This window comes from Corvus moneduloides, chromosome 19 (genome assembly GCF_009650955.1).
Source record: "Corvus moneduloides isolate bCorMon1 chromosome 19, bCorMon1.pri, whole genome shotgun sequence".
In the NCBI taxonomy this organism is placed as follows: Eukaryota; Metazoa; Chordata; class Aves; order Passeriformes; family Corvidae; genus Corvus; species Corvus moneduloides.
Genome location: NC_045494.1, coordinates 3324625 through 3348412, shown reverse-complemented (window position 1 = coordinate 3348412; position 23788 = coordinate 3324625). Strand labels below are relative to the sequence as shown.

General features: G+C 49.7%; 1 protein-coding gene across 8 annotated transcripts; it reads right to left on the bottom strand.

The window, feature by feature from the left end:
- Nucleotides 1–476: 476 nt before the first annotated feature.
- On the bottom strand, nucleotides 477–17926 carry CACNG5 (calcium voltage-gated channel auxiliary subunit gamma 5). Of its 8 annotated transcripts, none has more exons than XM_032128931.1 (8): nucleotides 17799–17926; nucleotides 16658–16825; nucleotides 12850–13154; nucleotides 6512–6815; nucleotides 5854–5940; nucleotides 4848–4988; nucleotides 4089–4234; nucleotides 477–3683 (listed from the first exon to the last, which is right to left on the bottom strand). In XM_032128931.1, exons 4-8 carry the CDS (start codon nucleotides 6717–6719, stop codon nucleotides 3426–3428), a joined length of 840 nt encoding a protein of 279 aa, XP_031984822.1. In that variant the 5' UTR covers nucleotides 6720–6815; nucleotides 12850–13154; nucleotides 16658–16825; nucleotides 17799–17926; the 3' UTR covers nucleotides 477–3425. The 8 variants fall into 8 exon arrangements, with proteins under 8 accessions (XP_031984822.1, XP_031984824.1, XP_031984825.1 ...); XM_032128933.1 differs by having other exon boundaries at nucleotides 12850–13027; XM_032128934.1 differs by lacking the exon at nucleotides 16658–16825 and adding an exon at nucleotides 8487–8570.
- Nucleotides 17927–23788: the final 5862 nt, after the last annotated feature.

The following is a 23788-nucleotide window of genomic DNA, read 5'->3' as shown; positions in this document are numbered from 1 at the left end:
TTCAACCAGCCTCCCCTGAGCTGGGGGTTCACTCACCTCCCACATGCCATTTCCTCAGTCACCATCCATCCATCCATCCATCCATCCCCTTGCTGTGGATCCACAGGACACCCAGGCTGAGGGAGGTGTGTGTGTGGGAGGCTGATGGCAGGGACAGAAATGCTTTACCTGCTGCAGGCCTGAGCAGCACCTGGAGCAGGGAACTACACCTGGTTCAGGCTTTATTTAACCCTTAACCCCAGTAACTGGCTTTCACACTGTAGTTAAAGGAGACACAGCTATGTGCAGACACACTCTGACACCAGTTAGTCATTCATGCAAAACAAGATTTTTTTGCTTCTAAGCGCAAACCATTTTCTGTGCAGTGTCAGACAACAGTCACCTTCCCACGGGTCTGGGGGAGGCTTGGCTCATCCCATGGGGTGAATTTAAGGACTCATAGGGGTAAAACCTCTAATTTAATTGGTAGCTTACCCTCAAACTCCACTTTTTCTTTATTTGCAGTCAAAGCACCAGACACAGAACACCGTGAAAGGCCATCACTGAAGTGGGCAGGAGAAAGACTGAAGGAGGTGACTGAGTGTTATTCATGAAGAAGGAAAGATGTGGGGTGAAACCATGCTGGAAGAGGTGATAAAATTATTAATAGGTGTCCTAAGGGGGTGCTGCATGTATTTACTAAGCAGTTATTGCTTGGAGAACTGCGGCTCCAGGGTGGTTCTTGGGACAGGTGGGCCTGGCAGGTGGCTGGGCTCTCCCCAGCTCCTCACCCAGGTCACGTCTACCAGGATCAAAGGCTCTGGAAAAGTTTCTCCACAGTCCATGAAGGTGTGCTAACTGCATTAAGAGGCCCACAGCCATCCATATAGAGAGCTGCTGCCACACCAGGCACTTTGGGAGGGACAGAACAGCACCCAGAGGCACAACCATTGCTGCTGATGCTTTGCAAATACCACATTTTCCTACCCAAAATATGCATTTACTGAACTAGCAGCAAACATTTATTTTAACAGATTTCTTCTGGCAGTCCTGCACTTGTGCTCACTAAGTGAATGTGTGAACTCCCAGGCTCACAAAGCAGCCACATGATGAGAATCTCTTCAATGAATCTGTCCAATGAATTAAAATAATTACTTTTCTAATTCACCCCTAGACTCTGCTAAACCTTCTGGGGCCTTGAGGAAGCCATGAAGTTTTTCTAATTTCTCCTACTTGTATAGGCAAACATTTTAATTTATAAAATGAATAATTCTGTGTTTAATCAGTGCAAAGGAAAATTCCACTTGTGGACAGGGACATCTCATGATACTGCACAGGATTAATCCACAAGATCACTCCCCAGTGTGCAGGAGTGTGGCCATGGGAGAGCCCTTGTGCCTCTGGGCATCAGCAGTTTTGGTGATCCTAAACATCTCCCTCCCAAGAAGGACTGAGAATATAAGGATCCATCAAGGGCAACATGCAGAGGCAATAGCCTTTGAGCCACCAAAAATCACCAGCATCAAGCCCAGCAAACCAGACCAGGCCCTGGGAAACTCAAAATGATTGCTTGTGAACTCCAGTGCTTTTTTGGAGCCAAATTCACACTGAATATGGAGATCCTGATGAAAAGCTGATGGTTTATCAGTCTGGGCCAGGTAAGGGACAGCAGATTTGTTTCTCGATGGTGGGGCTGGGTTGTGCTTTAGTGCTTGAACCTTCCCAGCAGCCAACCTGTCACTTAAAAACAGGGACTTAAGTGAGAGGGTCATGTTTGTGGGTCATACAGAAACTGAGGGTAAATAGAACTGTGTCTACAAAAAGATGCCCTGATTTTAAAATTTTACAAATCAGGAGTCTACCCAGATATAACTAGAGATGCATTACTTGCTTATCTGGAGGAACTGGGGAGGAATAATCCTGTTCCAGAGCTGGCTGGATATACTCCTGCAGCGATGTCCTGTGGAATGGGTGTTACAATGGATGCAAACAGTGGTGCTGCACCAGGACTTGGCCCCTACTTTGGAGGAGTTTATATATAATAAATATTTAATAGCAAATAATAGATAATAATATTAAATAATAACAACGAAGAGGTGCAACATTCATTACACAGTGTGCTACAAATGAGGTTAAAACTGTGTATATTCTATTTCTTTTAATTAACAGTAAGACAAAACAAGCTCAAATATACTACGAATCCCCAGACAGTTTTGTTTTGCAGAAGGGAAATTTTCAGAATGGTTTAAAATAACAAGAACAGAAATAAAGTTTGGACAAAGCTCTTTCTCCTGCAAGGCGACAAGCTGGGGCTCACACAAGGGATCACAGCTTTTTCCTTCCCTGCCCTTTGTTTTCCACCAGTGATGCTCTCCCCTGGCAGCTGGCTAGGGCCAAAATGCCAAAGCATCAAATGAAATTTTAAAACTTAAAACCTCAAAATAAAGTTTATGTACACACACACAAAAGCAGCAAAAATACCATTTTTCTTGCCAAAATGTAATATAAGCCAACTACTTTGCAGCAGTGGACTTGTATCATTGATCTCAGCTACATCACTTTACACCAGTTTGGGATCTTGCCTTTCACTGAAATAACTTCTGGCCACAATTTTTCCTAAATCCTTCACTTAATGTTTCCCATGGGAAAGCTGTAGGTTGTTTTCCACTCAATGCTGCACTGAAATTCTCCCATTGACACTTCAGACCTCCTGTCTGTAGGATGGCAGAGGAAATTTGGGTGCTGGAGCCACCCCTGAAGCTCAGCACCCCAGGGTGCCTCCAGTCTAACATGGGATTTTTAAGCAACAGTTTGCAAGTGGCCACAGAGGAACAACAACCTGCTCATGTCCAAGCCTGATGAGATCTCATCGAAGGATGGCTATTTCCCATTCCAGCCTGGTTGGAAGTGATATCCAGCAGTGAGAGATACCAATCAGTAAGTGTTCGGTCGAGATGAAATTTCTATTTTTCTAATGCTGGTTACTTCTTGGAAAGTTATACGAATCTTTTATGCCTGCTGGCACTCAGGCCAGTAAATACAGAATTCAATGATACAGTTGAATACACAAACTGTAGCAGCCTACCTATCTACACCAAAAAAATACACCGTTTTTTCCTTAGTTCTACTCTATTTTCTTTTTCCTGCTCTCGAGTCCAGCCCTGGATTTATCCCCCAGGCAGAACTGCTGTTTGCTCAGCAGGATGAGCTGAGAGAAGAGGACTTTGGAGAGATTCTTAGTTATGCAGGGAGGAATAAAACAACCCAAAAAACAAAGAAAGGGATATATCCCAATTCTCTAGGTTACACTACTGGTTATATAACCAATCTCTCTGGTTATATTTACGCTCCTATAAATAGAGAATTGGCCTGAAAGAGTGGCCTAAAAAAAGACAAACGGAGTCGGGATGTGGCGACCATCGGAGTGGGCGCGGGGCTGGCGGGGCTCAGCAGGGGGACGAGGACATCTGGTCATAGTCGGGGCACTTGAGCAGGGCTGGGTAGTTACTGTTCATCTGCAGGGACGCCTCGCTGGAGATGTCCGAGGGGCTGCGGCCCCGTCCCCATGTGTCTGGGTGCAGGAACTGCCCTGAGTAGTCAGAGCAGTTGCTCAAGCGGGGCCGGTAGAAGCCAGGGTGGGGTCGGTAGAGGTCCTCGGCCGTGTAGCGCTTCATGAACAGGTACACAGACATCACCCCGGCACTCTGCGGGACAGAGACACGGCCTGAGGCCCTCCCTGCCCATGGCTGCCTTCTGCACCACCACCCAAACAGGACAAAATAGAATTTGCCTTTTTTTGCACTGCTGCTGATGCTCAAAAGCACCCGAGGGCCATTACTTCCCTGCCCCATGCCTTGGATCTGTGCAGTAAATAATGTGGCACAACCACATCTCCTCCTCTGCTTTTCATGCTCAGCATCAAATTGTGATCAAATGCCCCACTAGTGCTCCAGAGTGGGTCTGTCCCCCCATACGTCCCCTTCATGCTATGCATTACCCCTCTGCCCTCACAGCCCTCCCTTAAACCCCATCTGAGCCCTCTTTTTGCCAAAAAGCCTCAGTCTGCCCACCCCTGGGAATGGGATGCACTTGTTGCAGGGATGCGGTACCTCTGTGAGAAGGAACGAGATGGCAGAGAAGGCAAAGGACCACCCATATTTGTAATTGAAGAATGACTCCGAGTCCTTGGTCCTGTTGAGCATCTCGTCATTAATGCTGGATATGTAGAGGACCAGCCCCACCACCAGTGACAGACCTGGAGAAGGACAGTGGTGAACACATCAGGGATGAAGCTACTGAAGAAGCACCTTCTTGAAGGCCTGACTTTTGGGGGAAAGTAAAAAAATTGTGGGAGTGTGCTTGTAATGGCTGGGTAAAGGAGCTGCACTCCTGCTGCACTAACCCAGGGCACTCCTCTCATTCCAGTCAAACATTCCCTGTTCAGGGAAGTCTGTGTGCACTGGGAGGAGGGAGCTGGCTCCAGTAGGAGCTGCTTCAAAGCTCAGCTGTCACAGCTATTTGTTTAGCATTCGCACAACACCATAAATAAAACATTCGCTTTTCTCATGTAGACACAGCCCAACTGAGCAGTTTGAAGTTGCAGATCTCTCCTGTGACTGATGTTCCACGAGAAGCATCCTCTTCCCCAGCACCTGCTCCTGCACGAGTGGTGGGGGCCTTTCCCCTCATTTCCACAAATGAGCTCTGCATCCATCCCACAAAGGCTGATCAGGCTGTGGGGCTGAGCTGGGAGTGATGACTCCAACAAAGAGTCACCAGGGCAGCTTAGGAGAGCACCAGCAGCTACCGAAGCAAATGAGCTCCATGCTCAAGGGCTGTCAGGAAAAAACCTGGCTTGCAAAGCTCACCTGACAGGATGAAGAATATCCCTGAGACGAAGGCGAGGATGGTCCTGTGAGGCCGGATGTGGCCAATGTTGCTCAGGATGAAGCCGATGAACATGAAGAAGAGGCTGACCAGAGGGAAGGGGGTGGCTGAGCGGATCATCTCTGTGGAGAGAGGAGCAGAGGGAAGTGAAAACAGGTTAGTATTCCCTAAATAGTGCAAGAAATGGGCTTAGCTGGGTGAGAGGGCTCCAGCTCTCCTGCTCGGACCATGTTCTGTCTGGGTTTCTCTCCTTGCTAATGAGCTGAGTAAAACATAGAATTATGGAATCATAGAATGGTTTGGGTTGGAAGGGACCTTACGTTCCAACTCTCTGCCATGGCAGGGACACCTTCCATTGTCCCAGGTTGCTCCAGGCCCCATCCAACCTGGCCTTGAACACTTCCAGGGATGGAGCATCCACAGAATCTCTGGGCACTGTGGCAGTGTCTCACCTCCATGGTGTTTGCATTTCTGAGGGTTCCTGTGTGGAGTGTTGCATAGGAAACCATCAGAACCTGCATTTTTCTCTAGCTTCACTGGTTAAGTGTTTGCAGAACACTTCTGTTTATTAAATCAGAAATGACTGCAGAATTCATCATGAGAGTTGTGACACTCCATCCTTAATTCGTCTTGCGATATAATGGGCAAAATTGCTAGGGAATAAAAACAGCTGCAAATTATGGAGAGGAGACTAAAAAGCCAAACACTGCGATGAACATTAGTGCTGAATAGCCAGTGACAGTGAAATTGTACAGCTTAGAGCCTCCATGGGCATCCTGCCATTAGAAAGGGATGTCCCCAAAAGCTTAGGAGCACACTGGGTAATTCCCATAGTAAAAAATGTAGTTGCATCCTTGCGTGGCAGCACTGTCGAGGAACTCAGAGCTTCTTTGGCAAGGACACAAATGGGATTTCTTGGGGAGGTTCCTTAGTGACCCCTTAGTGCTTTGCAGGATGTAAAGGGTGGAACCCCACCAAACCACTTACTCAGGACATTGATTGTGGATTCAGATGTCAGCTGGATGTTCATGGGCATCACATATTCGATGGTGAAGCACCGGCCACGCTCCTCACCTGCGGCAGACAGATAAAAATGTGAATCCTGAAGCCAGAGGGTTAAAGGTCACCCCAGGGGCGATATCAGAGCTCCTCACTTCTCCCCTGACTTTTCCAAAGCGGTTGAAACTTTGTGACATTTCAGATTGGTCACGCTGAGATTCCCATTCCCTTTGGGTTCTATTCAACTTCTATTCAAGCCAAGTTGCTTCATCAAACTTGGCACAGACAGAGGGAATGGTCCAGCTGACCTGAATCTAAATTTTGCAGGGATGAAATGGAAAGTTTTTAGCTGCTGCCCAAGGCATCATGGCTGCAGCTCTGGAACAGGGCAGGGGGTCTGGCAGGGCAGCAGCAAACTCACCAAAGCCTGTATGCAAAGGCACATTTATGCTTTGGACTGTTAAAGGAGCTGCATGACTGTTAAAGTTGGGCATGAGGCAATGATATTGCTTGCCAAAGGTTGTGCCTGAGTTTGGAAGCAGAGATGGGTGAAGCCTCTAAAAATCCCCTTTTTCTTGCCCCTTTCCTGCTAACTGGCACTGACACACAACAAACCAAGGGGATGTTTTTGGCTGGGAGACCATACCTGCCAGAAAGCAGACCCTCCAGAGCCCTGAGTGCAGCGACAGCTTGATCTCGGCTGTCTGGTTTTGGGGCTGGACGATGCCCTCCTCCAGGTAGAGCCAGTAATCAGTGCTGACGGAGATGCCCAGGAGGCCGAGGCCGCAGACGGCGAACACGCTGCTGAGCAGGGTCAGCGCCTTCCTGCTGCAGGCGCTCATTCCCAACAGCATCGAGGGCCTGGGAGCAGCTGCGGGACACGGGAGGAGCCCTCGGCACGGGGAGCAGGGGTGCCAAAGCTCTGCCCTGAATTGCTTGTGTAGGCTGAGCTGAAAGGAGCCATTAGAACAATCACTGACAGACGGAGAGTTTGAACCAAATCCCACCCGACTGCCGCCCCGCGCCGACCCGCGGCTTGGGATGTGGGAATGGCACAGCATGGACAGGCCGGGAGCAGCTCCTTGGCTTGTGTTGGATTTGCTGCAGGTGAATTCCTGCTGCTCGAGCCAGAGCTGGCACTGATCCCCCCAAGGACGGAGCTGAACCGCAGCAACTTATCTATGCTCAGAGCCTTATCAAGCGCTGCCAGTCCCCGGCACAGGAGCTGCTGAGGATCACGGACACCGCACTCAGGGATCAACAAAGCTGCTCATAACTGCTAGGCCATCCCCCAACCCTGAGCAGCTCCCATCACCATCCCACTCCCCTCCAACATTGCCATTTTTCCACTTCCAGGGTAGATCTACCCACTAGGAGATCATGCTAATTTTGCAAAAGCCATGCTGTGTTTATGACATCATCAAACAACCCGAAGCAGAGTGGCATGACATAATAATCTGCCTCTTTTTTTATTGCTCTTGCCAGAGCTGCCAGTACCCTCCCTACTCACTCCCACCTTGTGCTTTGGAGAGAGATGGGGAAATGGGGACAGAGAGCTGCAGCCAGGCCTTGGGCAAACATTACAGGAGAAACTTCCCTCACCCCCATGTCACTTATGTATGTCATCTCTTTTTTATTGTTATTATTTTATTGCACATTTGCTACTTTGAGGAAATTAGCAGTTCCTATGATGCCCTGCAGACTGATAAAATAGCACCAGAAATCAGAGATCTTGGTGCAGTGGAGAAAAAGTTAAATTAGTATGGGGGGGGGGGGGGGGGGAAACCACAGCAACAAAAGATTAAAGGGATAAGAGCAAGAAGGAAAAAGATGTGTGAGAGATGGTCTTGTGTGGAGAAGCAAGGAGCAGATAGTGCTGCTGACTGCTGTTATAAAGGCAGAATGAATCACAGGTAAGTGCCGTGTCATGTATATTTTCCAAGGCACATTTTGCTGCTATTCAGCACTGCAAGAAATAAAGAAAAAAAATCTAAATCCAGCTAGACAACAAAAGCTACTGACTCGAGAAGCAGGCTGCATCTTCCTTGGGCTCCCTTTAGAACTGCACTAGCTTTGTTTCACACCCTCAAGAGTGGCTCCATCACTCCTGTGTTCCCTTGGTGAACAGACTGTTTGGAAGAGAAGTACTGTTGCTGTTATCACTGCAGTAAAGGTGGTGGGTTTAGTGATTAAATCACAGACACAAATTCTGCCTGGCTCAGGAGATCACAACTCCCTGTTCCAACACAGCCGAGCAGACTGGATGAGGGTGATTTTTTCTAGTGCCTCAGATGCAAATACATTAATTCTCACTTGCTTACAGTGACACTCAGAGATGTCAAAAGTCCTCACAGTTTGTACTTTTACACCTGAAAGCCTCCAAGGATAATGTTGTACTATAATTCCCTCATGATGTAAGCGAATAGATGATGCTGAGAGAGGTTTCTTGCTGCTCCAGCACTCTGGGGAGGTCTGAGCTCTTGCAGTGCCCATCCCCAGCACTTCTGTCTCCCAAATCCACAGCTCCCCACACCTGTCCTGGGCTGGATTTGCAGCAGTTTCATTTCGATTAACATTAAGGAAACTTGTAGTTACTGTGGAGTCCAAAGAATGGCACTTACTGAACAGATGTAACATCCAAGGTCTGTGTGCCCCTCCAGCTCACTGCTCTGGGCAGCAATAAGAGAGAAGAGCAGGGAATGCTGCTGGAAGAGAATCAAATTCTTGAGTGAGAGAGGGAGAGAGAGTCTTTAATTATTGCATCTGACCCCAAGTCCAAAGCAGGCAAGTACATCTTGGTAGGAAGCAGATGTACTTGCACTCTCAAGGCTGCAACAGCTTTGACAATTCTCTTCCATATGAAATTAAGGATTTGGCTCTTCCTGTGTTCACACTTTGCCTTTTCCCAGAAGGTTCCAGCCTACAGGAAGGGGATTGCTGTCTCCAGACAGCCCAAGCAAGTGCTCCAGCTCACAGTCCTGCAAGCTTTCCCTCCACCTTTGGCTTTGCTAACCAGCCTCATTTTCAGTGTTGTTATTTAATGCTTCCCTCAGCTAAAGAAAAGTAGGATGTGTTCCCAGGAGGAATACCTCCCTGCTAGGGGAGCAAGGAATGAAGTGCTGAGAGGATGCTCAGATTCTTTTTTCCCTGAAGAATTAGGAGGCAGCAGCTAAAGAAGAAACTGGTGGTTATGGGGCAGAGAAGCGCATCAGCCCTGCACCTGCCATTTCCAGGAAATATGCCATTTCCCATCTCTATAGATTCCCTTTGGATTCAGCAATCAAACAGCCAAAACACAGATCCTCTGGCTCATCCATTCTTTTCCCTAGCTCAGCCAGAGCCATATTTTCTAGTTGCTGCCTCAAAATGAACAGCATTTACTACAGGGTGTCTCATCCCTCTTGGCATTTTGGTGCCAAAATGGTAAAAGGAACTGGAATCTATTCTTGGCTCATGTATCATCAACAACCATCTTCCCTGCACATTTTCGTTAATAATGAGCCAAAAATCATAGTAGGGAGTATGTGAAGGTCCAGATAAAGCCACTCAGAGGGAAATAATGAAGTATTTCCTGTGATTTGTTGTCCACCAACATCAGGCACTGGAAAATAGACCCATTTGGTCTCATTTCTGTTGGTGTGACACGAGCAGCAGGGGCAGGGGTCGGGCGTCAGAGCTGCACCTCTCAATTGCCTCATTCCTTTTTCCTCTCACACTTCAATCTCCATGAAATCACGGATACATTAGAGACTGATGCCTATTACTGCCTCGCTGGCACATAGCATCCAGCCTGTTGTGACAGGGGCAGGGATGGTGCAGAATGTCTGCTTGAAACAAACCTTCCCCAGGTCCAATGCCTGGAGAATTCACAGGGTTCCCAAGTGAAAGGTTTTTCAAGGACAACAACAGGAGCTGGCTTGATTATCAGGAAGGATTTAGTTCACAATGACCTTTATCAATTGTGTTATGCTTCCTATGGCTGTTTGGTTTCCAACAGGAGCTGGATTTTAAATTAAATTAATTGAGCCCCAAAGATTTCCAAGAAATAGAACCTTAGAACTGTTCCTGCTCCTTCGATCACACTGTGCCTTCTGGTAGTAGTCCGGAGAATAATAAGGGCGGTCTGCAATGTAATCTGCTGTCCTTATAATGAATTTCTCCTTGCCTTGGAGAAACAGTTTCTGATGGAAGCTGCACATGGCCCTTGCTAGGCCTGAACCCTTTGGGAAATGAAATGAGTATTGTTTCTAACACAGTTCACCCAGATCTAGGAGTAAGTCCTTACCTATTGCTGCACAGTCACAGAAAGAAAATATCCTGGCCAGATTTCTGAGCCCACATCTGTGACCTAATGCCAAGCACAAACCGCTGCTCTAGGTTACATGGATGGGCTGATAAAAATGAATATATTACTGGTCAACTGCCTGGACAGGAAGGGTCACATCAATAAATCACTGCTCTGAGCTCACCAGAAAACAGCAGCTCCCTCCTGCCCTGGGTAAAGGCAGAAAGAGCAGGGCCAAGCCATTGATTTTTATGTGGCATCATTTCCAATTTCCTGACATTTGGGAGGAAGAGAAGCACTGCCAAGGTTATCAGAGCAGATGGGAGGGAAGGGTTTGTTTGTGGAGGGGTGCTGAGATCCAGGACAAGCCTGGTGGCCTGTGGCTGTGGATGCCTGGTCCATGCTGCAAGCCAAGGGCCAAAGGAAATCAGAGATTCAGCCATGGATCTGGAGTAGTGGGAGAGGCTGAGCAGAACATAAAGGAGAAGGAATGAAGCTGGTGAAAGGGGAGTAGGAAACCCACCGAGTAAGCAATGGATGTACAAAGAACATCAGGGACCTGGGTAGGAGCAATCAAATGCAGGAGAGCGTGAGCTGTGATGGAGCTGAACTGAAAGGACCAGCCCCCACTAAGCTGCAACAAGAAATTGGGCTGGCTAAAAATAAAGGGCCTTCGAGCAGTGTGATCCCTTTCTCAGGACACAACACAGGCCATGGATATGGGCAAAAAAAATAAAATAGGTCAAGGAGAGCAGCTCTTTCAGAACAAAACTTCTCAGAGCTGGCAGTGCTCAGGCAGGCAGGACTGTGCCGAGGCCACCACTGCACTCTCTCCTTCAGACAGCACAACTCACCCTGGCTCCCTCAGGTGCAAATCCAGAAAAGGCTGATTTGGTTGTTAATAACCCTGGTGAAATAGAATGATCCCAATGAGCTCATGGAGCACCCAAAGGGTGCAAATGCTTCAGTTCCAAAATGGGGTGTGCAGGATGCAGCCTGAGCCCAGCTGAACTGGTGCTCTGTGGGTTGGCAGAGAGAGTTGGACTGGTGTGAGGAGCACATGGGGAGATGACTTTAACCACAGCTGAGGAGAGGAAGAGGAGGAGATGGTGAGGGCAGCACCCACGGCTCCATCTGGGATTGCAGGAGAAGCAGCTCCACAAACCTGACCTGGAAAACCGGGCAACCGGGAAGGATAGTTTTGGTTTTGGAATTACTGCTTGGGAAGGAACAGTCCTTTCTGAAGCTTGGAAAAGGTGTGCTGCAGGCGGGAGAGAAACACAGGGCTGCTCTGGTTCCATAGAGTAGCTGAAGAGAGCAGGGATGGCTGCAGGGAAAAGCAGTGAATCCTGCACTGGTACGTTGAGAAGGAAATTTCCGCAGAGGATATGGGTTGGAGCTGTTCCACAGCGTTCCCAGGTGCCCTGTCCTGGGCTGCTGGCACCTACCACCTCCACTGGCACATGTGGAGACAGAAATACACCAGGCAGCTTTAAGAGCTGCATTAGTGTCACACAGAAATGTCAGCTCAGTTTCTGAGAGAGAAAATACTTGTTGGAAAAATTAAGAAATAAATCCTTTTGATGTGGAGGAGGTTTAGCCTGATATTAAGAAATAAAACAGCCCATCTCATGGCAGTTTGAACAAGGGCTTGTAACTGTGACTACAAGCAAACAAACTTCAAAGGGATCAATACTGGGCTGAAAGCTTCCCCTCAGCTGGGAGCAGCAGCGCGGCGCTGCCATTACTGACGGATAGACACGGCAGCGCTGGATCAATGGGCACACTGGGCTCACAGGCTCTCCAGGGAGGGTTTAAAAGTAAACAAATGAATAAAAAGGAGGCTGGTTATGAGTTATTTAAGCCTAGATTGAGCCACAGCAATAACAAACCTATTAATTTTGTGCTTGTCATCACACAAAAGGAACACCTGATAAATAATCAGTAAGAAACGATGTGTGAGCTCACACACTGCAAGGCTCACCGCTGACTGGTTTTGGTAATGAGATTACTTGGGATTTTCTCTCTTAAACTTGTCTTACATAATTTTTCTGAGAAGTCCTCTTTTCCCTAGCACTTCCTGTGCTTCATTTCTTGCCAGTTATTTTTTACAGTTTGGTGAAAAAATCCTGCTATGGCACCGCAAGAGTGATGGATATGCTGTAGAGAATAACTTGAATCCCCAAGGCTGACCCACTTCCCTCTCCTTCTTTATCCCACACCAGCCTTTTTGCTGTGGACTGCTCAAACCCTGACCTTTTGCCTGGGTCAGGTTTGCAGAGAGAGTTGTTACTGATAACTGAGCCCACCTCAGCTCCAGCACCAAGTATAAGGAGATCAAATGATATTCCCAAGGTCAAAGGAGCAGCAAATGAGATTTATTTCCCACCCCAGCGCTCACACCAGACCCTTTCCCAAACAGGCCACCTCTGCCACACTGCTGCACTTGCTGGAGTGATGGCTCTGCTCCAGTTCTTTCACACTAATGGCTTTGGATGAAGCCAGCAACTTCCAGCAAATAAAATCATGGACCAAACAGCCCTGATGGTCCTGGTTCACACGCTGCTGGCACAGCCCATGTGTGTACAGTCAGTCTCATTCACGTGGTCCTTCTGGATCCACAGATATCCCCCATAAAACTTTTATAGAACCCATCCCACCCACGTGTCTCCTTTTTCCTTGGTGTTTCAGGCTCTTACCTTCGTTAACCCCAGCGGAAGTGATGCTTTGGCAAGTGGAGCCCCTGTGATGGGGCTTAAGGTGGGAAGAGCAGTTCTGGCAGATCAGCTGTAAGGATGAGGGTCCTTGATGGATGCTTCAGCTGCTGGATGGTCTGGGAGGAGCTGGAACGGGGATGGCTTTGGAAACAGGCAGGACCTGAAGAGAGGGCACAGCCTCAGCTCTCCCCCTCTGACCGACTCGCAGGAGGGCTGCAGGGAGCTGGGACACAGGGACAGGCAGATGGCAGGCAGGTCTCTGCATTCATGTGCTAGCAGCTCCTACCCTGGGGTGTTGTAGAAAAGCATTACACAAAGTGCATTTCTCAAGAGGGAAACAGGAGCTAAAGCTCTGAGCTTGCAGTATTGCCCACACCCCCAGGTCCAGCTCTCCAGGTCTAACCTATATATATTCTGTTCAAAGTTTACAACCCTAACAATAGCTGAGCCGTGTCCTTTGCAGAGCCCTTCCCAATGTCCTCTCTCTCCTCCAAATCTGACACAGAATTCTCCTACTCACAGTGTGTTAGAATGTTCACAGTCAGGGACCTGAGTCAAACTGCTGGTTTCAATACCCTACAAAGAGCTGCAAAAGCCAAATAAAAGAGGGAAATATCTAATGCTGCAAAGCAAACCAGCTGGGGACTGTGCTAGAGGAGCTGCAGAAATCTCGCTGCCATGGGAGTGGTGCCTTCCCATTAACCTCTGCGTGAGGTACATTATGGCTCGTGCTTTAGATCCCAAACACATGAACTGCAGTAACCCAGCGATCCAGTGACCCTGTTCAGGCTGCAGCATTGTGCTTCCCTCTGCTCTCCTCTGGGACAGACCCAGGGATAACGGAGAGCAGCTGGCTCAGCTGTGCACATCCATTCACTGCAGCACCGAGGTTGAGCTGCTCTGGTGGGCTATTAAGGCTTTAATAGCCGGTCCTTTTTCACTTCCAAGTATCATTTAAGTTGGCACAAAGTCCTACAATAGCCTTGTAGATTAAAAGGGGAGAATAATCCTCTTTCTTGCAGCTTTTCAAGGTTTCTGTGTCCTTCCAGCAGCAAGGCGGGTAATGATTGAAGTAGTCAAGCACCTCTTCTGTAAGATATTGATGTTATTTTAAACGGAAGTGGGTGTGAGCAGAGCCCCCAAATTCAGTGTAAGCACCTCAAGAGCTGTGCATGAAATGTGTCTGGGCTATAAACTTTTATTGCGGCAGAAGGTCTACGAAAAGCCCCAGGTAAAGCCCAGGCTCAGGAGCTGAGGCTGCTCAGCAGAGAGGGGCCAACACCCTCGGTTCCTTCTTTTCCCCTGAACGATCAGCGCATGCCAGCTTGAGCTAAATTAAGCATGCTGGGAGGTAACAATAGCATCAAGAGCTAATTAAGGCTCTTGCACTCCCCTGTGTCAGTGGGTACCTGAGCTGGGGAGACAGGAAACCACAGCTCTTCCTCCACTCCCACTCTTCTTGCCAGTGCTGGCAGCTGGAGGGGTTTTACGAACATTTTCAGAGTGATAAATGAGAGAAAGGCAGAAATCCCCTGAGGGCCCTGGGCTCTCCGAGCACTGAGGGCTGCAGACAAGTGGCACACTGAGCAGGCTGCACGTGCTGGCCACGGCTGCAGAGACCGTGCAGCCTGCCCAATGTGCCCTTGGTGTGATTAAAGATGATGGATAGCAGGGAGCAGTGCCTTGTTAGCCAGGAGATTGCACTCCCTCTTCCCTGCTTAGGAACCGGTTGTACTGCAAAGCCTTGAGCGGTGAAATGATGGCATAAAGAAAGCGCACAAGGGCTGTGTCATCCACACCTCCTGCAAACGACTTCATAGCCTGGTGACACTTGTGGCTGCCACTAAACCCAGTGACCAAAGCCAGCAGCTGCTGCATCTGGCTTTGCTCAAGCATTTTGGGACACAGCTCCATGGAAGCTGTTGGTGATGTCTTCAAGCACAACTCCTCAGGTCTGATGCTGAGCAGCCAATAAAGTTTGGTCCCATTTTCACATAGGAAAGGTCTTTGCTTTGTGCAGCTTGTTGGGCTTAATAATCAGGAATATTAATGTACCTAACAAATATTTATACATCACTGGAGGCATTAAACTTTCTACCACCCAGATTTTAGCAAGATTTGTTACCAATTCCAGTATTTAACAGTAAACGTCCCAGCAGACAGGGCAGGAAAACCCATGCATGACATGGAGCAGCCTGAGAACAGGCACAGGCACCATGAGCTGGTCAGGAGACCATGGGCTCAGCTGTCCTGCTCAGCACAGGGAAGTGCAGCCACATCCTGGGAAAGTCTGTGGGAACAGGCAGGAAATGGACTTGGTCTCACTCTTCTCCATCCTTCCCCCAGGCCAACATCTATACCCAGGTGAAACTTGGCCTGGCTGTGTGTACCTTGTCTCTGCCTGCACTCCTCTGCCATTCCCTTTGTACCACCAGGTTCTTGTTCCTGTGGCACCCACCCACCAGCACCTCTCCTGCCACCTACATCCGACCTGATATTCCCAGCCAGAGCTGCTGCAGGGAGAAGGAACATCTGTCATAATCATTTCATGTCTCCCAGGAAGAAGCCAGGGCCACCTGTAGGGTTTTGAGAGTGAGCCAGGTCCTGCCCTGGCAGACCTGAGTCTGCTCCCTGCCGATGGGGATGTCACCAAGCAGCACTGGATGGGCACTGGGTGGGAAAATGAATTATCCAGAAGTCATCCTGGGTCAGTGGGTGCATCTGCTGTGCTGCTCCAATAATGCCCTTGGTGCAGCCTTGACACTGCTCTAACGAGGGTTTTCACTGATAAGCAATGATATCTCCCTCATTAATAACAGAAAAACTGTAATTCCTGTCTTCCTAAACGACCCCACACAAATTCTACTCATCTGTAACAACCCATTTCCTGAGCCTGTTGATAGCATGCGTGTTGTCCTTTGACAAACTACATTTTGCCAGTAAATATTTTACTACAAATACCTGAAGTTGTGACTATACATCTTTAAAAATCGGTGTGACCCTGACTCCATCTTTCTAGAACACACCTAGAACCCAAACTCTCTTTAATTTCAGTGAGATTAAGATCCCTGGATAACTAGATGATGGGGTCTAGGTCAAATGTTATTTTAAAAATGCCATGTTAAACCCGGGGGTTTGAATCTTCCCAGCCGATTTAGGAAAAGCTCCCGGTTCTCACTCCAGCCTTGCACAGTTCGCTGATACCATTGAAATCTCTGCAGGCTTGTGCATTATTTCTCTTTTGTATTTCATATTCCCGCCCCTCTCCATAAATAAAGCTGAAGCTGCAAAAGCTGTGCTATGGATGCTGCCAGGTGGGAATTCATTCAGCTCAATGAATATATTCAACAGCTACAAGAACACAGCAAGGGATCGGAGAAACCCCCACACAGGGGCATTTCTGTCCCCTGGATGTCACATGGAGCAGCCTGAGGGGAAGGTGTGATGGCACAGGATGGGCTGCTGGGAGCCAGTCTCCTGCCCTTTGGCTTTTTACCCGGGTCACGGCGTGACAGACTGAAATGTGCTTCTAAAACAGCGGCAGAGGAGCCTCTGAAAGGAGCCCAGACACGAGGCACTTGTGAAAGCAAAGGGCAGCAGTGATGGAAACATGGGAATGCTCCTCCAGCAAAGCTGCCAGCCTGGGTCATGCCACCAGCACTCCCTGCTGCTGCAGGAAACTCAGCAGAAATGCTCTTTTTTAGCTGAAATAGTCCTTTGCAGTGGTCTTGATGAAGCAGTGCTATCTTCAGGGAATGCACCATTCTCGCTGCCCCTTCCAAAGTCTCACCTGGACCATGCAGGCACCGACGAGCTCCGACGAGGCCTCCTCTCCCCCAGGGGGATTTGGGGGATACAAGGGACACAGTGCTGACAGCGGTGCCGAGGTCAGACCCGATCCCCGGGCACCCCTGAGGAGCTCCTGCTGCTCCGTGCCTGGAAGCCCCAACCCTAAGAGCTGCAAAAAGCATCCCGCGTCAGGGGCTGATGAAGTTTTATGAAATGCCCGGCAATTAATCAAGAGCCAAAGGACGTGTCAGACCCTCCCTGCTCGCCGCGGCGACTGAACCACCACATTTCACATTTCGTCACCTTCCCCAGGCTGTGAATAAGGAGCGCGTGCAGGAGTGAGGACAGGCTCCATGTCCCCGTTCCCTGTTCATATGATAACACATGATCCAGCCTTTCCCCTCACCCCCCCGGCACTTTACTTCACTTAAGAACCAGGTCGGGTTTTTCTCAGATAGCCTCGCTCAATTCACACTCCCCTCTCCAAGGGGTTTGCTACACTGGAAAACATTCACAGCCTGACTGCCCGCAGATTTTATATTCCCTGGGAAAAATACACATCCACTCCTCAGCAAAACGTTCAAAACTCGCCGCTGAGGACGGGGATGCTCTCAGTGCCCAAGAGATGGCCTCTGTTTGAGCAGCCTGGAGGGGAAAAGCCCAGGGATGAAGCGCCGGGATTTTCCGGCTTCCTCGTGCTAAGGTGCTTCCGTCAGGAATCGGGCGAAGCCAAACGCCGCCGCCCGAGTGGTGCCGGTCCCCAGGCAGGGCACACGGGCAGGGCACACGGGCACCTCACCTGGGCACCTCGCCGGGTCCGGCTGCGCCTGCCGGGGTTCGCTGCGCTCCGGGACCGTGCTGGGGATGCGGCGGATGCTGCCCGGGGCGGTGCCCGCGCCGCCCCCCCGGCCGGTTCCCACTCCAAGGGGAATACGGAAAGCACAGGGATACCTGCCCTGAGCCCTGCGCCTCCGCACCCAGATCCCTCTTCCCTCGGCTTTAAACTTTCAGGGGTTTACATTCAATTCAGAACCTCCACGAAGCCACCTCCTGGACCGTTTCCCCCCGTTCCTGGGGCAGCCTGGCCCGGACACGGGAAGGAGCCCCAGCCTTCCCCTCCCCATCCCGGTCCCGGCACTCACCGGCCCCGCGGGCGCTGCTCCGCTGCGGGACGCGGCCGGCGGCCCCGGGGATGCTCCGCTCCGCTCCGCGCCGCGCCGGGAGAGCCCGGGGAGGAGAGGGCATCACATGGCGCCGGCGGGGCCAGCCCACCTCTCCCTCCCCTCCATGTCCCCGTTCCCTCCCTCCCTTCATCCCTCCTTCCCTTTCTCCATCCTCCCCTTCTTCCCTCCCCGTCCATCCACCCCTTCTTTCTCTCTCCCCCCCACCCCCCGCTCACCTCCCTCTCTCCCTCCTTCCCCCGTTCCTGCCTCTCCTTTCACCCTTTTCCTTTATTTCCCCACTTTCCCTCTATTCCACGTTTTTTTCCTCCTTTCCCTTCTTCTGCTTCCACCCATCTGTCCCCAGTCCCTGAGCTGGTGGCTCCCATTCACCACTGGGGCAGGGGTGGCAGCCAGCCTTGCTCCTGCCCCTCTGTTCCTCCTCCCTTCCCTGCACCCCCAGCCCCTCTGCACCCCACACCTGGAAAACTCTGCTCCGAGTGCTGGGTGGGCTGCCCTTCCCAGGACATGACTCCTTTGGGAGCTGGGGAAGGGAAAACTGGCTCCAGCCACCAGTGTCAAATCCACAGCTAAGGACACAGCAGACGGCGGGAAGGGTTGGAGGGCAGCAAGCCAATGTGCTGGAGAAAGGCAGCTTGGCAGGGCTGGGACCATGGCAGGGAGAGAGCCAGGGCTAAAGGAGAGAGGGACATGGGCAGATATTGTGGGCTCTGGAAACCCCAGCCAGGCTGAGTGATTCAGCCAAAACACATAGAAGATGAGAGGCTGAGCTAAGAAAAAGGATGCAGCTCCATGGAGGTGTCCAGCAATGGGACACTTCCTTGGATACCGTGGGAAGGACAAGAAAAGGGTCACACACCATGTGGGCAGCTCCTGCTGCAGGAGGTGCCAGCCCAGGAGCGGGGCCCAGGGAGCTCATGGACACCATCCCAGCACCTGGAGCTCGAGATTGCGAGGAAATTTCTGCAGGGAGAGCTCAATCTCTGCAGGGCTTTGCACACAAGCCACGGTCCCTAGCTCCCAGTTTTCTGGCTAAAACCTGCTGCATCTTTGCTGAGGTGGCCCCAGTTAGCAAAACATGACTGCTTTAAATAGAAGAACTCAAAATAAAGTGAGATATGAGATGCGGAGGAGGTGTTGTTGGGTGGCTTGTTTGGAATCAATGGAGCCATGTGCTCAGGCTTGTTGAGCTCTGTTGATTTACAGAAAGAACAGAAGCTGATGCAGATGTGGAAGTTTCGATTTCTTCAACCAGAACATGGTAGAGCCAAAAATAGGCAAGTTCCAGGTCCAGACTGGTATAAAACTGTCTCCCAGTAGGAGGTTTCTGGTTATTTGTCCTTGAGGGATTGCACCAGGTAAGTTCTTTCACACAAAGTTACAGCAATACTTCAATTATAGTGAATTCAGCATGTTTTCCTGGGCTCTTATTCACATTTGAGGAATAATTTAAAGCAGCAAATCCCTTGGGGGTTTGACAGTAAGGACAAAGCAGGGATTTGGTCAGCAGAATGGGTTCTGTACTGGAAAAGGCAGCCAAGGGGGCAATACCCCCTGGGACTCCAAGGGGACAGAGGCTTCCCTGGGATGGAGATCATGAGCAGGAATTACCAATAAAATCACAAAGTTACAGGCGGCTTGTTAGGACCGGATGTGCTGTCAGGGTAGATGGTTTTAACACAGTAATTGGCTGCTCATCATTTTCCTTTTCTCTATATTGTTAAAAAAACCCCAAACAAAGAAGACCTTCATTTTTCTCCAGACAGACAACCTGCTCTGTTGCTGCCTGGGCTCTGGGCAGGGTTATTTGAATACAACACAAATGAAGCTACGGCTCCCACAGTGACATAATTAACCATTACAGTGTGAGAGGCCCCCAGCAGCCATGCATATAATCAATTATAAATACACATTTTGAGCTTCCGCTCCCCATTGCTTCTATGCAAATGTATTTGCACTGAAACACTCAGGTGGGTTTTCTGCTGCTGCTTGTCCCATACAGCAACTTCTGCCCTGGCAAAGCACGTGCACAATGCCCACAGTCACACCAGGAGCATTTCCCACAGGCATTACAGGGCCAGGATGAAGGAGAGCACCAGTGTTGCCTCCCAAAACCCCAGCAGAACAGCTAAACTCTCCTACCTCATTAGCAGCTCTTAGCAGAATTCCTCCCCATAGCGTTATTTCCCTGATGATGGGAAAAACCAGTGAAGTGGAAAATGCTTCTCTTGGACAGAAACTTGGCATGGCTGTCCCAGACAGGACAATCAGTACTTTACATCTTCTCAGCATCCCCCCAAACTTGGGGCAGGACTTTGCCAAAACCTGCAATAGCTGTTCTGGTTTATTGTTTCACGTAACACCGGCTGGCAACATCACTTTTCCTTCCCCACTTTTCACTCTTTCTTCTGGGCTCTTTCCTCCAGTGGATCCTTCTCCACAGCCACATGTGGGGCAAGTGAAGCTGGGTGGGATCTTGCCCATCACAGGGTGTTCCACAGCTGTGCCAGACTCTGCAGGGCTGGACTCTCCAGCCAGAGCAGCTCTGCCCTCTCCAGCCAGAGCAGCTCTGCCAGCCTGTGCCACTGCAGCAGCCTTTAGTACCGCACTCAAATCAGTGTGGAAGCTTGAAGCTCCATGGACACCTCAGCAGCAGCTTTTAGGATGCACCCAAGGTCAAACCTTATTATTGAGGAGGGATTTGAGCTTCAATAGTGGCTAAGAACAGAAGTGATTCGTTACAACAGCTCTCCCTGGGCTGTCAGCAGTGCAATGGGGGGTGGTGGGCCCAGCTCATTTCAGCTACAAGAGATTGATTCTGACAGGTGACATCTGCAGGGATGCTTTTCCCTTTCAACAGAAGCCACTTCGAAGGCACTCAGGTTATTATGAAATAAAAGGTCTGGTCCTGTCAGCTTGGGCCACCAGCTGGTAGGAAACCTCAGGTTTGCCTCCCCTCCTACTCCCTCAAATTTGCTCCATGCTGACTTATTAGGACAGCAAATCCACCCAGCAAAGGGCAGCCACTCCTGAGCCCACCCATGGCTCTGACCCGGTGTTAGACAACAGCTACTGAGCAACTTTACCTGCACACCGGGCTGTGAGAAGACCTTAGGCACAGGGAGGGGAGGTCTGCCTCAGCCAGCAGTTGCAGTGTTTGCCCGAGGAAAGAGGAGAGTGAGCAGGTAAGTGCAACAAGCCGGGATGCTGGAGCTGCTGTGACTTGTGTGGGAGGTGACAGATGCTCCATGCCAGCTGCCTCGGCTCTTGCTATTTTTTGTCATTTCGTGGGCAGCTGGGCCGGGGGGAGGCTCGGGGAGACGCCGGAGCACGGCAGAGATGCAGAGCAGCCCCAGCACAACACTCAGGAAACCCACGGGGTGGCTTCCAGAGGCTGGGAACCACTTGCTCAGGGAGACTTTTGAGATTTTTGTTTCTCATGGATGGTGTTTGTGGAGTATTTCACAGAGGGCAGCAAAACTGGCATCAGCAGCTTGGCTTTGGGATCCACACCTGCAACACCCATGGCTCTTGTGCAGGTGGGATGGGCTGCTCCAGCCAGGTCCTGTGGTGTAGGGCAAGAGTTCAGCACAACTTCTGCTTATTATCCCAGCAGCATTATTGTTTTATTTTTCAAACACTGCAAACAGGGAAAGACATAAAACTCACAGCGCCAAAGAACACCAGCCTTTCTTCTCTCTCCGGGGGGTTTTCTCATCCTGCTTGTACCATGACTGAATGAAAGGAATTAACTCCGTGGATTGTTGGAGCTGCAGCTCCATTTGCTGTTTCCCCTGCACATCCCTCTGCCTGGATCCGCTGCTTGGGAGGAAGCGCAAGGAGAGGTGCCACATTATTTTTAACCCAGCACCCACATGCTGTGCGAAAGCCTAAAATAAATAAATGTGCAGAGCCTTTCGCAGCCTCCCCAAGCGGCTCTGACTCACGGAACAACAAAGGCACACATGTGAATGGAAGTTAGAGATTTTATTTAAAATGAAATACCCTCTTGTAATCATATGGGGCTAAACTGAGCTCATGAAAGAGGAGGATGTGCCAGTTCAGGAATTTTGCCAGGTGCAGCCTTTAGCCCCTGGCGTGTTCCAGGGCTGGCAGGCACCAGCACCCAGGCTGCCTGGGAATCTGAGCATGTCCACACGGGAGGGAAGGAGGTCTGAAAGGGCAGGGAGTGCCCACATTCCACCCTTTCACTGTATAGGGCAGTGCCCTTACAAGGAGACAAGCTGGATTTGATTTTCGCTCACTACTGGTGTTTTCTGTTATCCTGAAGCACAAGGAGTGGAGGTTCCACCAACTCACAGGCTCCCTCTGGAGCTGTTCCCGGGACTGGACCCATCCAGGTTCCCCAGCACAGCCCCACTGCAGCCACCCAGGCTGGCTAGAAAGCAGCTGCTTGCAGGTAGGATGAGGGATGGCTCTGGCCACAGCAATCCGTTTTTAAAGGTCATGTTTTGGAAAGAAGTTTAGATGACATTAATTATTAAAGCCTCATAATGCTTGTATTAAGGGTAATAGTTTTCCGTGTGATTTATATAGCACTGAAATTCATTACCAATCTTTTAATGATGTTAGTGTCAATCGCACAAGAATGCTAAATGACTTATCCCAAAAGGACCAGGAACTGATCCAAGGAGTTTTGGGATGCTCTTACCGCTGGCCTTTCCTTTCTTCTGCTCTTGCACTCCTTGCTGGTAGCTTTTATAGCTGTTTCTGATGGATGTTTCCTGAAATCCCACCTAATCAGCGTTCCAGACAGTTACACATGAAGGAGAGGAAAATGAATCCTGCTAAAGGAGTGTTTCTCTGGAGGTGTCACTGAAAATGTTGAAGCTTTAATGAGGTTTTATTTAAATTGTTACAGAATGTTTTATATGGATTAGGAAGCCTCTCTGTTACGGGCACTGAGTTTTATGGAGTGTTCTGAAGAGAGGAGCAAGGTAAGGGGGGATGGATCAAGTCCTCAAACAGGAAAAATAGGAAAGATAGGACAGATGTGGACCAAACTCTCTCTCTCTGTCTGACACACACACACACAAAATTCATTGCCAGCGTGTGAAGAGACGGGTGATTTTTGCCAGCCTTGATGGTCAAGAGTAAGATCTAAAATATTTCTAAGCAAACTTCCACTGTGGGGTTGGTTGTTTGGCTTTTTATTTTCCTCACCCAGGTATGGTGATTTAAATCGGCTTTGGAAATATTTCCTCTCCTTCATCAGACTGTGCAACCACCTCTCCTGGGGTAGGATGGCAGGCACTGACTCAGGGACCAGTAATGAGCACTGGAAGTGGAAGCTGGTGTCTGACACTGTCACCCTGGCAGCAAATGCAGCAAGTCCTTGGAGAAGGAGACAGCATTGACTCATTTCCCATGACATCTGCCTCATTCCATGCCCTTCTTTTGGAAAAGCAGGGAAAAAAAAAGGCAAAAAATAAACCTTTGCAGGAAACTCTGTGGGTCCAGCCCTGCCACTGGCTGATCTCCTGGTCAGATCCCCAATTTTCTTTGGGTGCAGCACCACTTTGGGAAGGTGACAAGTGACAGATGCAGCCAGGGAAAACATCCCTTTGAGGACAAACATGGCAACAGCTGTCCTGATTTGGGCCCCTGATTGATTTGCCTTTGCTTTACCATGGCTCCCCAGGGAGCAGGTGGGATTATAATTACCTCGTGGTAATTAATGCAGTCATCATTTCAGCTACCCAAGCTGTTCTCAGAGGAGCTGGTTTTATTTGCAGCTCACACACCAGCTCTGCAAAACTATTCTGAGATTTCTGAATCAAATACCCAAATCTCTAAAGAGAGGCTGGGGCTGGGGGAGGCAGGCATGAGCACTTGGTGTGATTTATCATGCTGGAAATATTCCTGATGGAGATGCTCTCACGCACGGCTGTGGCAGGCATGGAGAGCTTCAGCCTCTCCTGCAGAAGCTT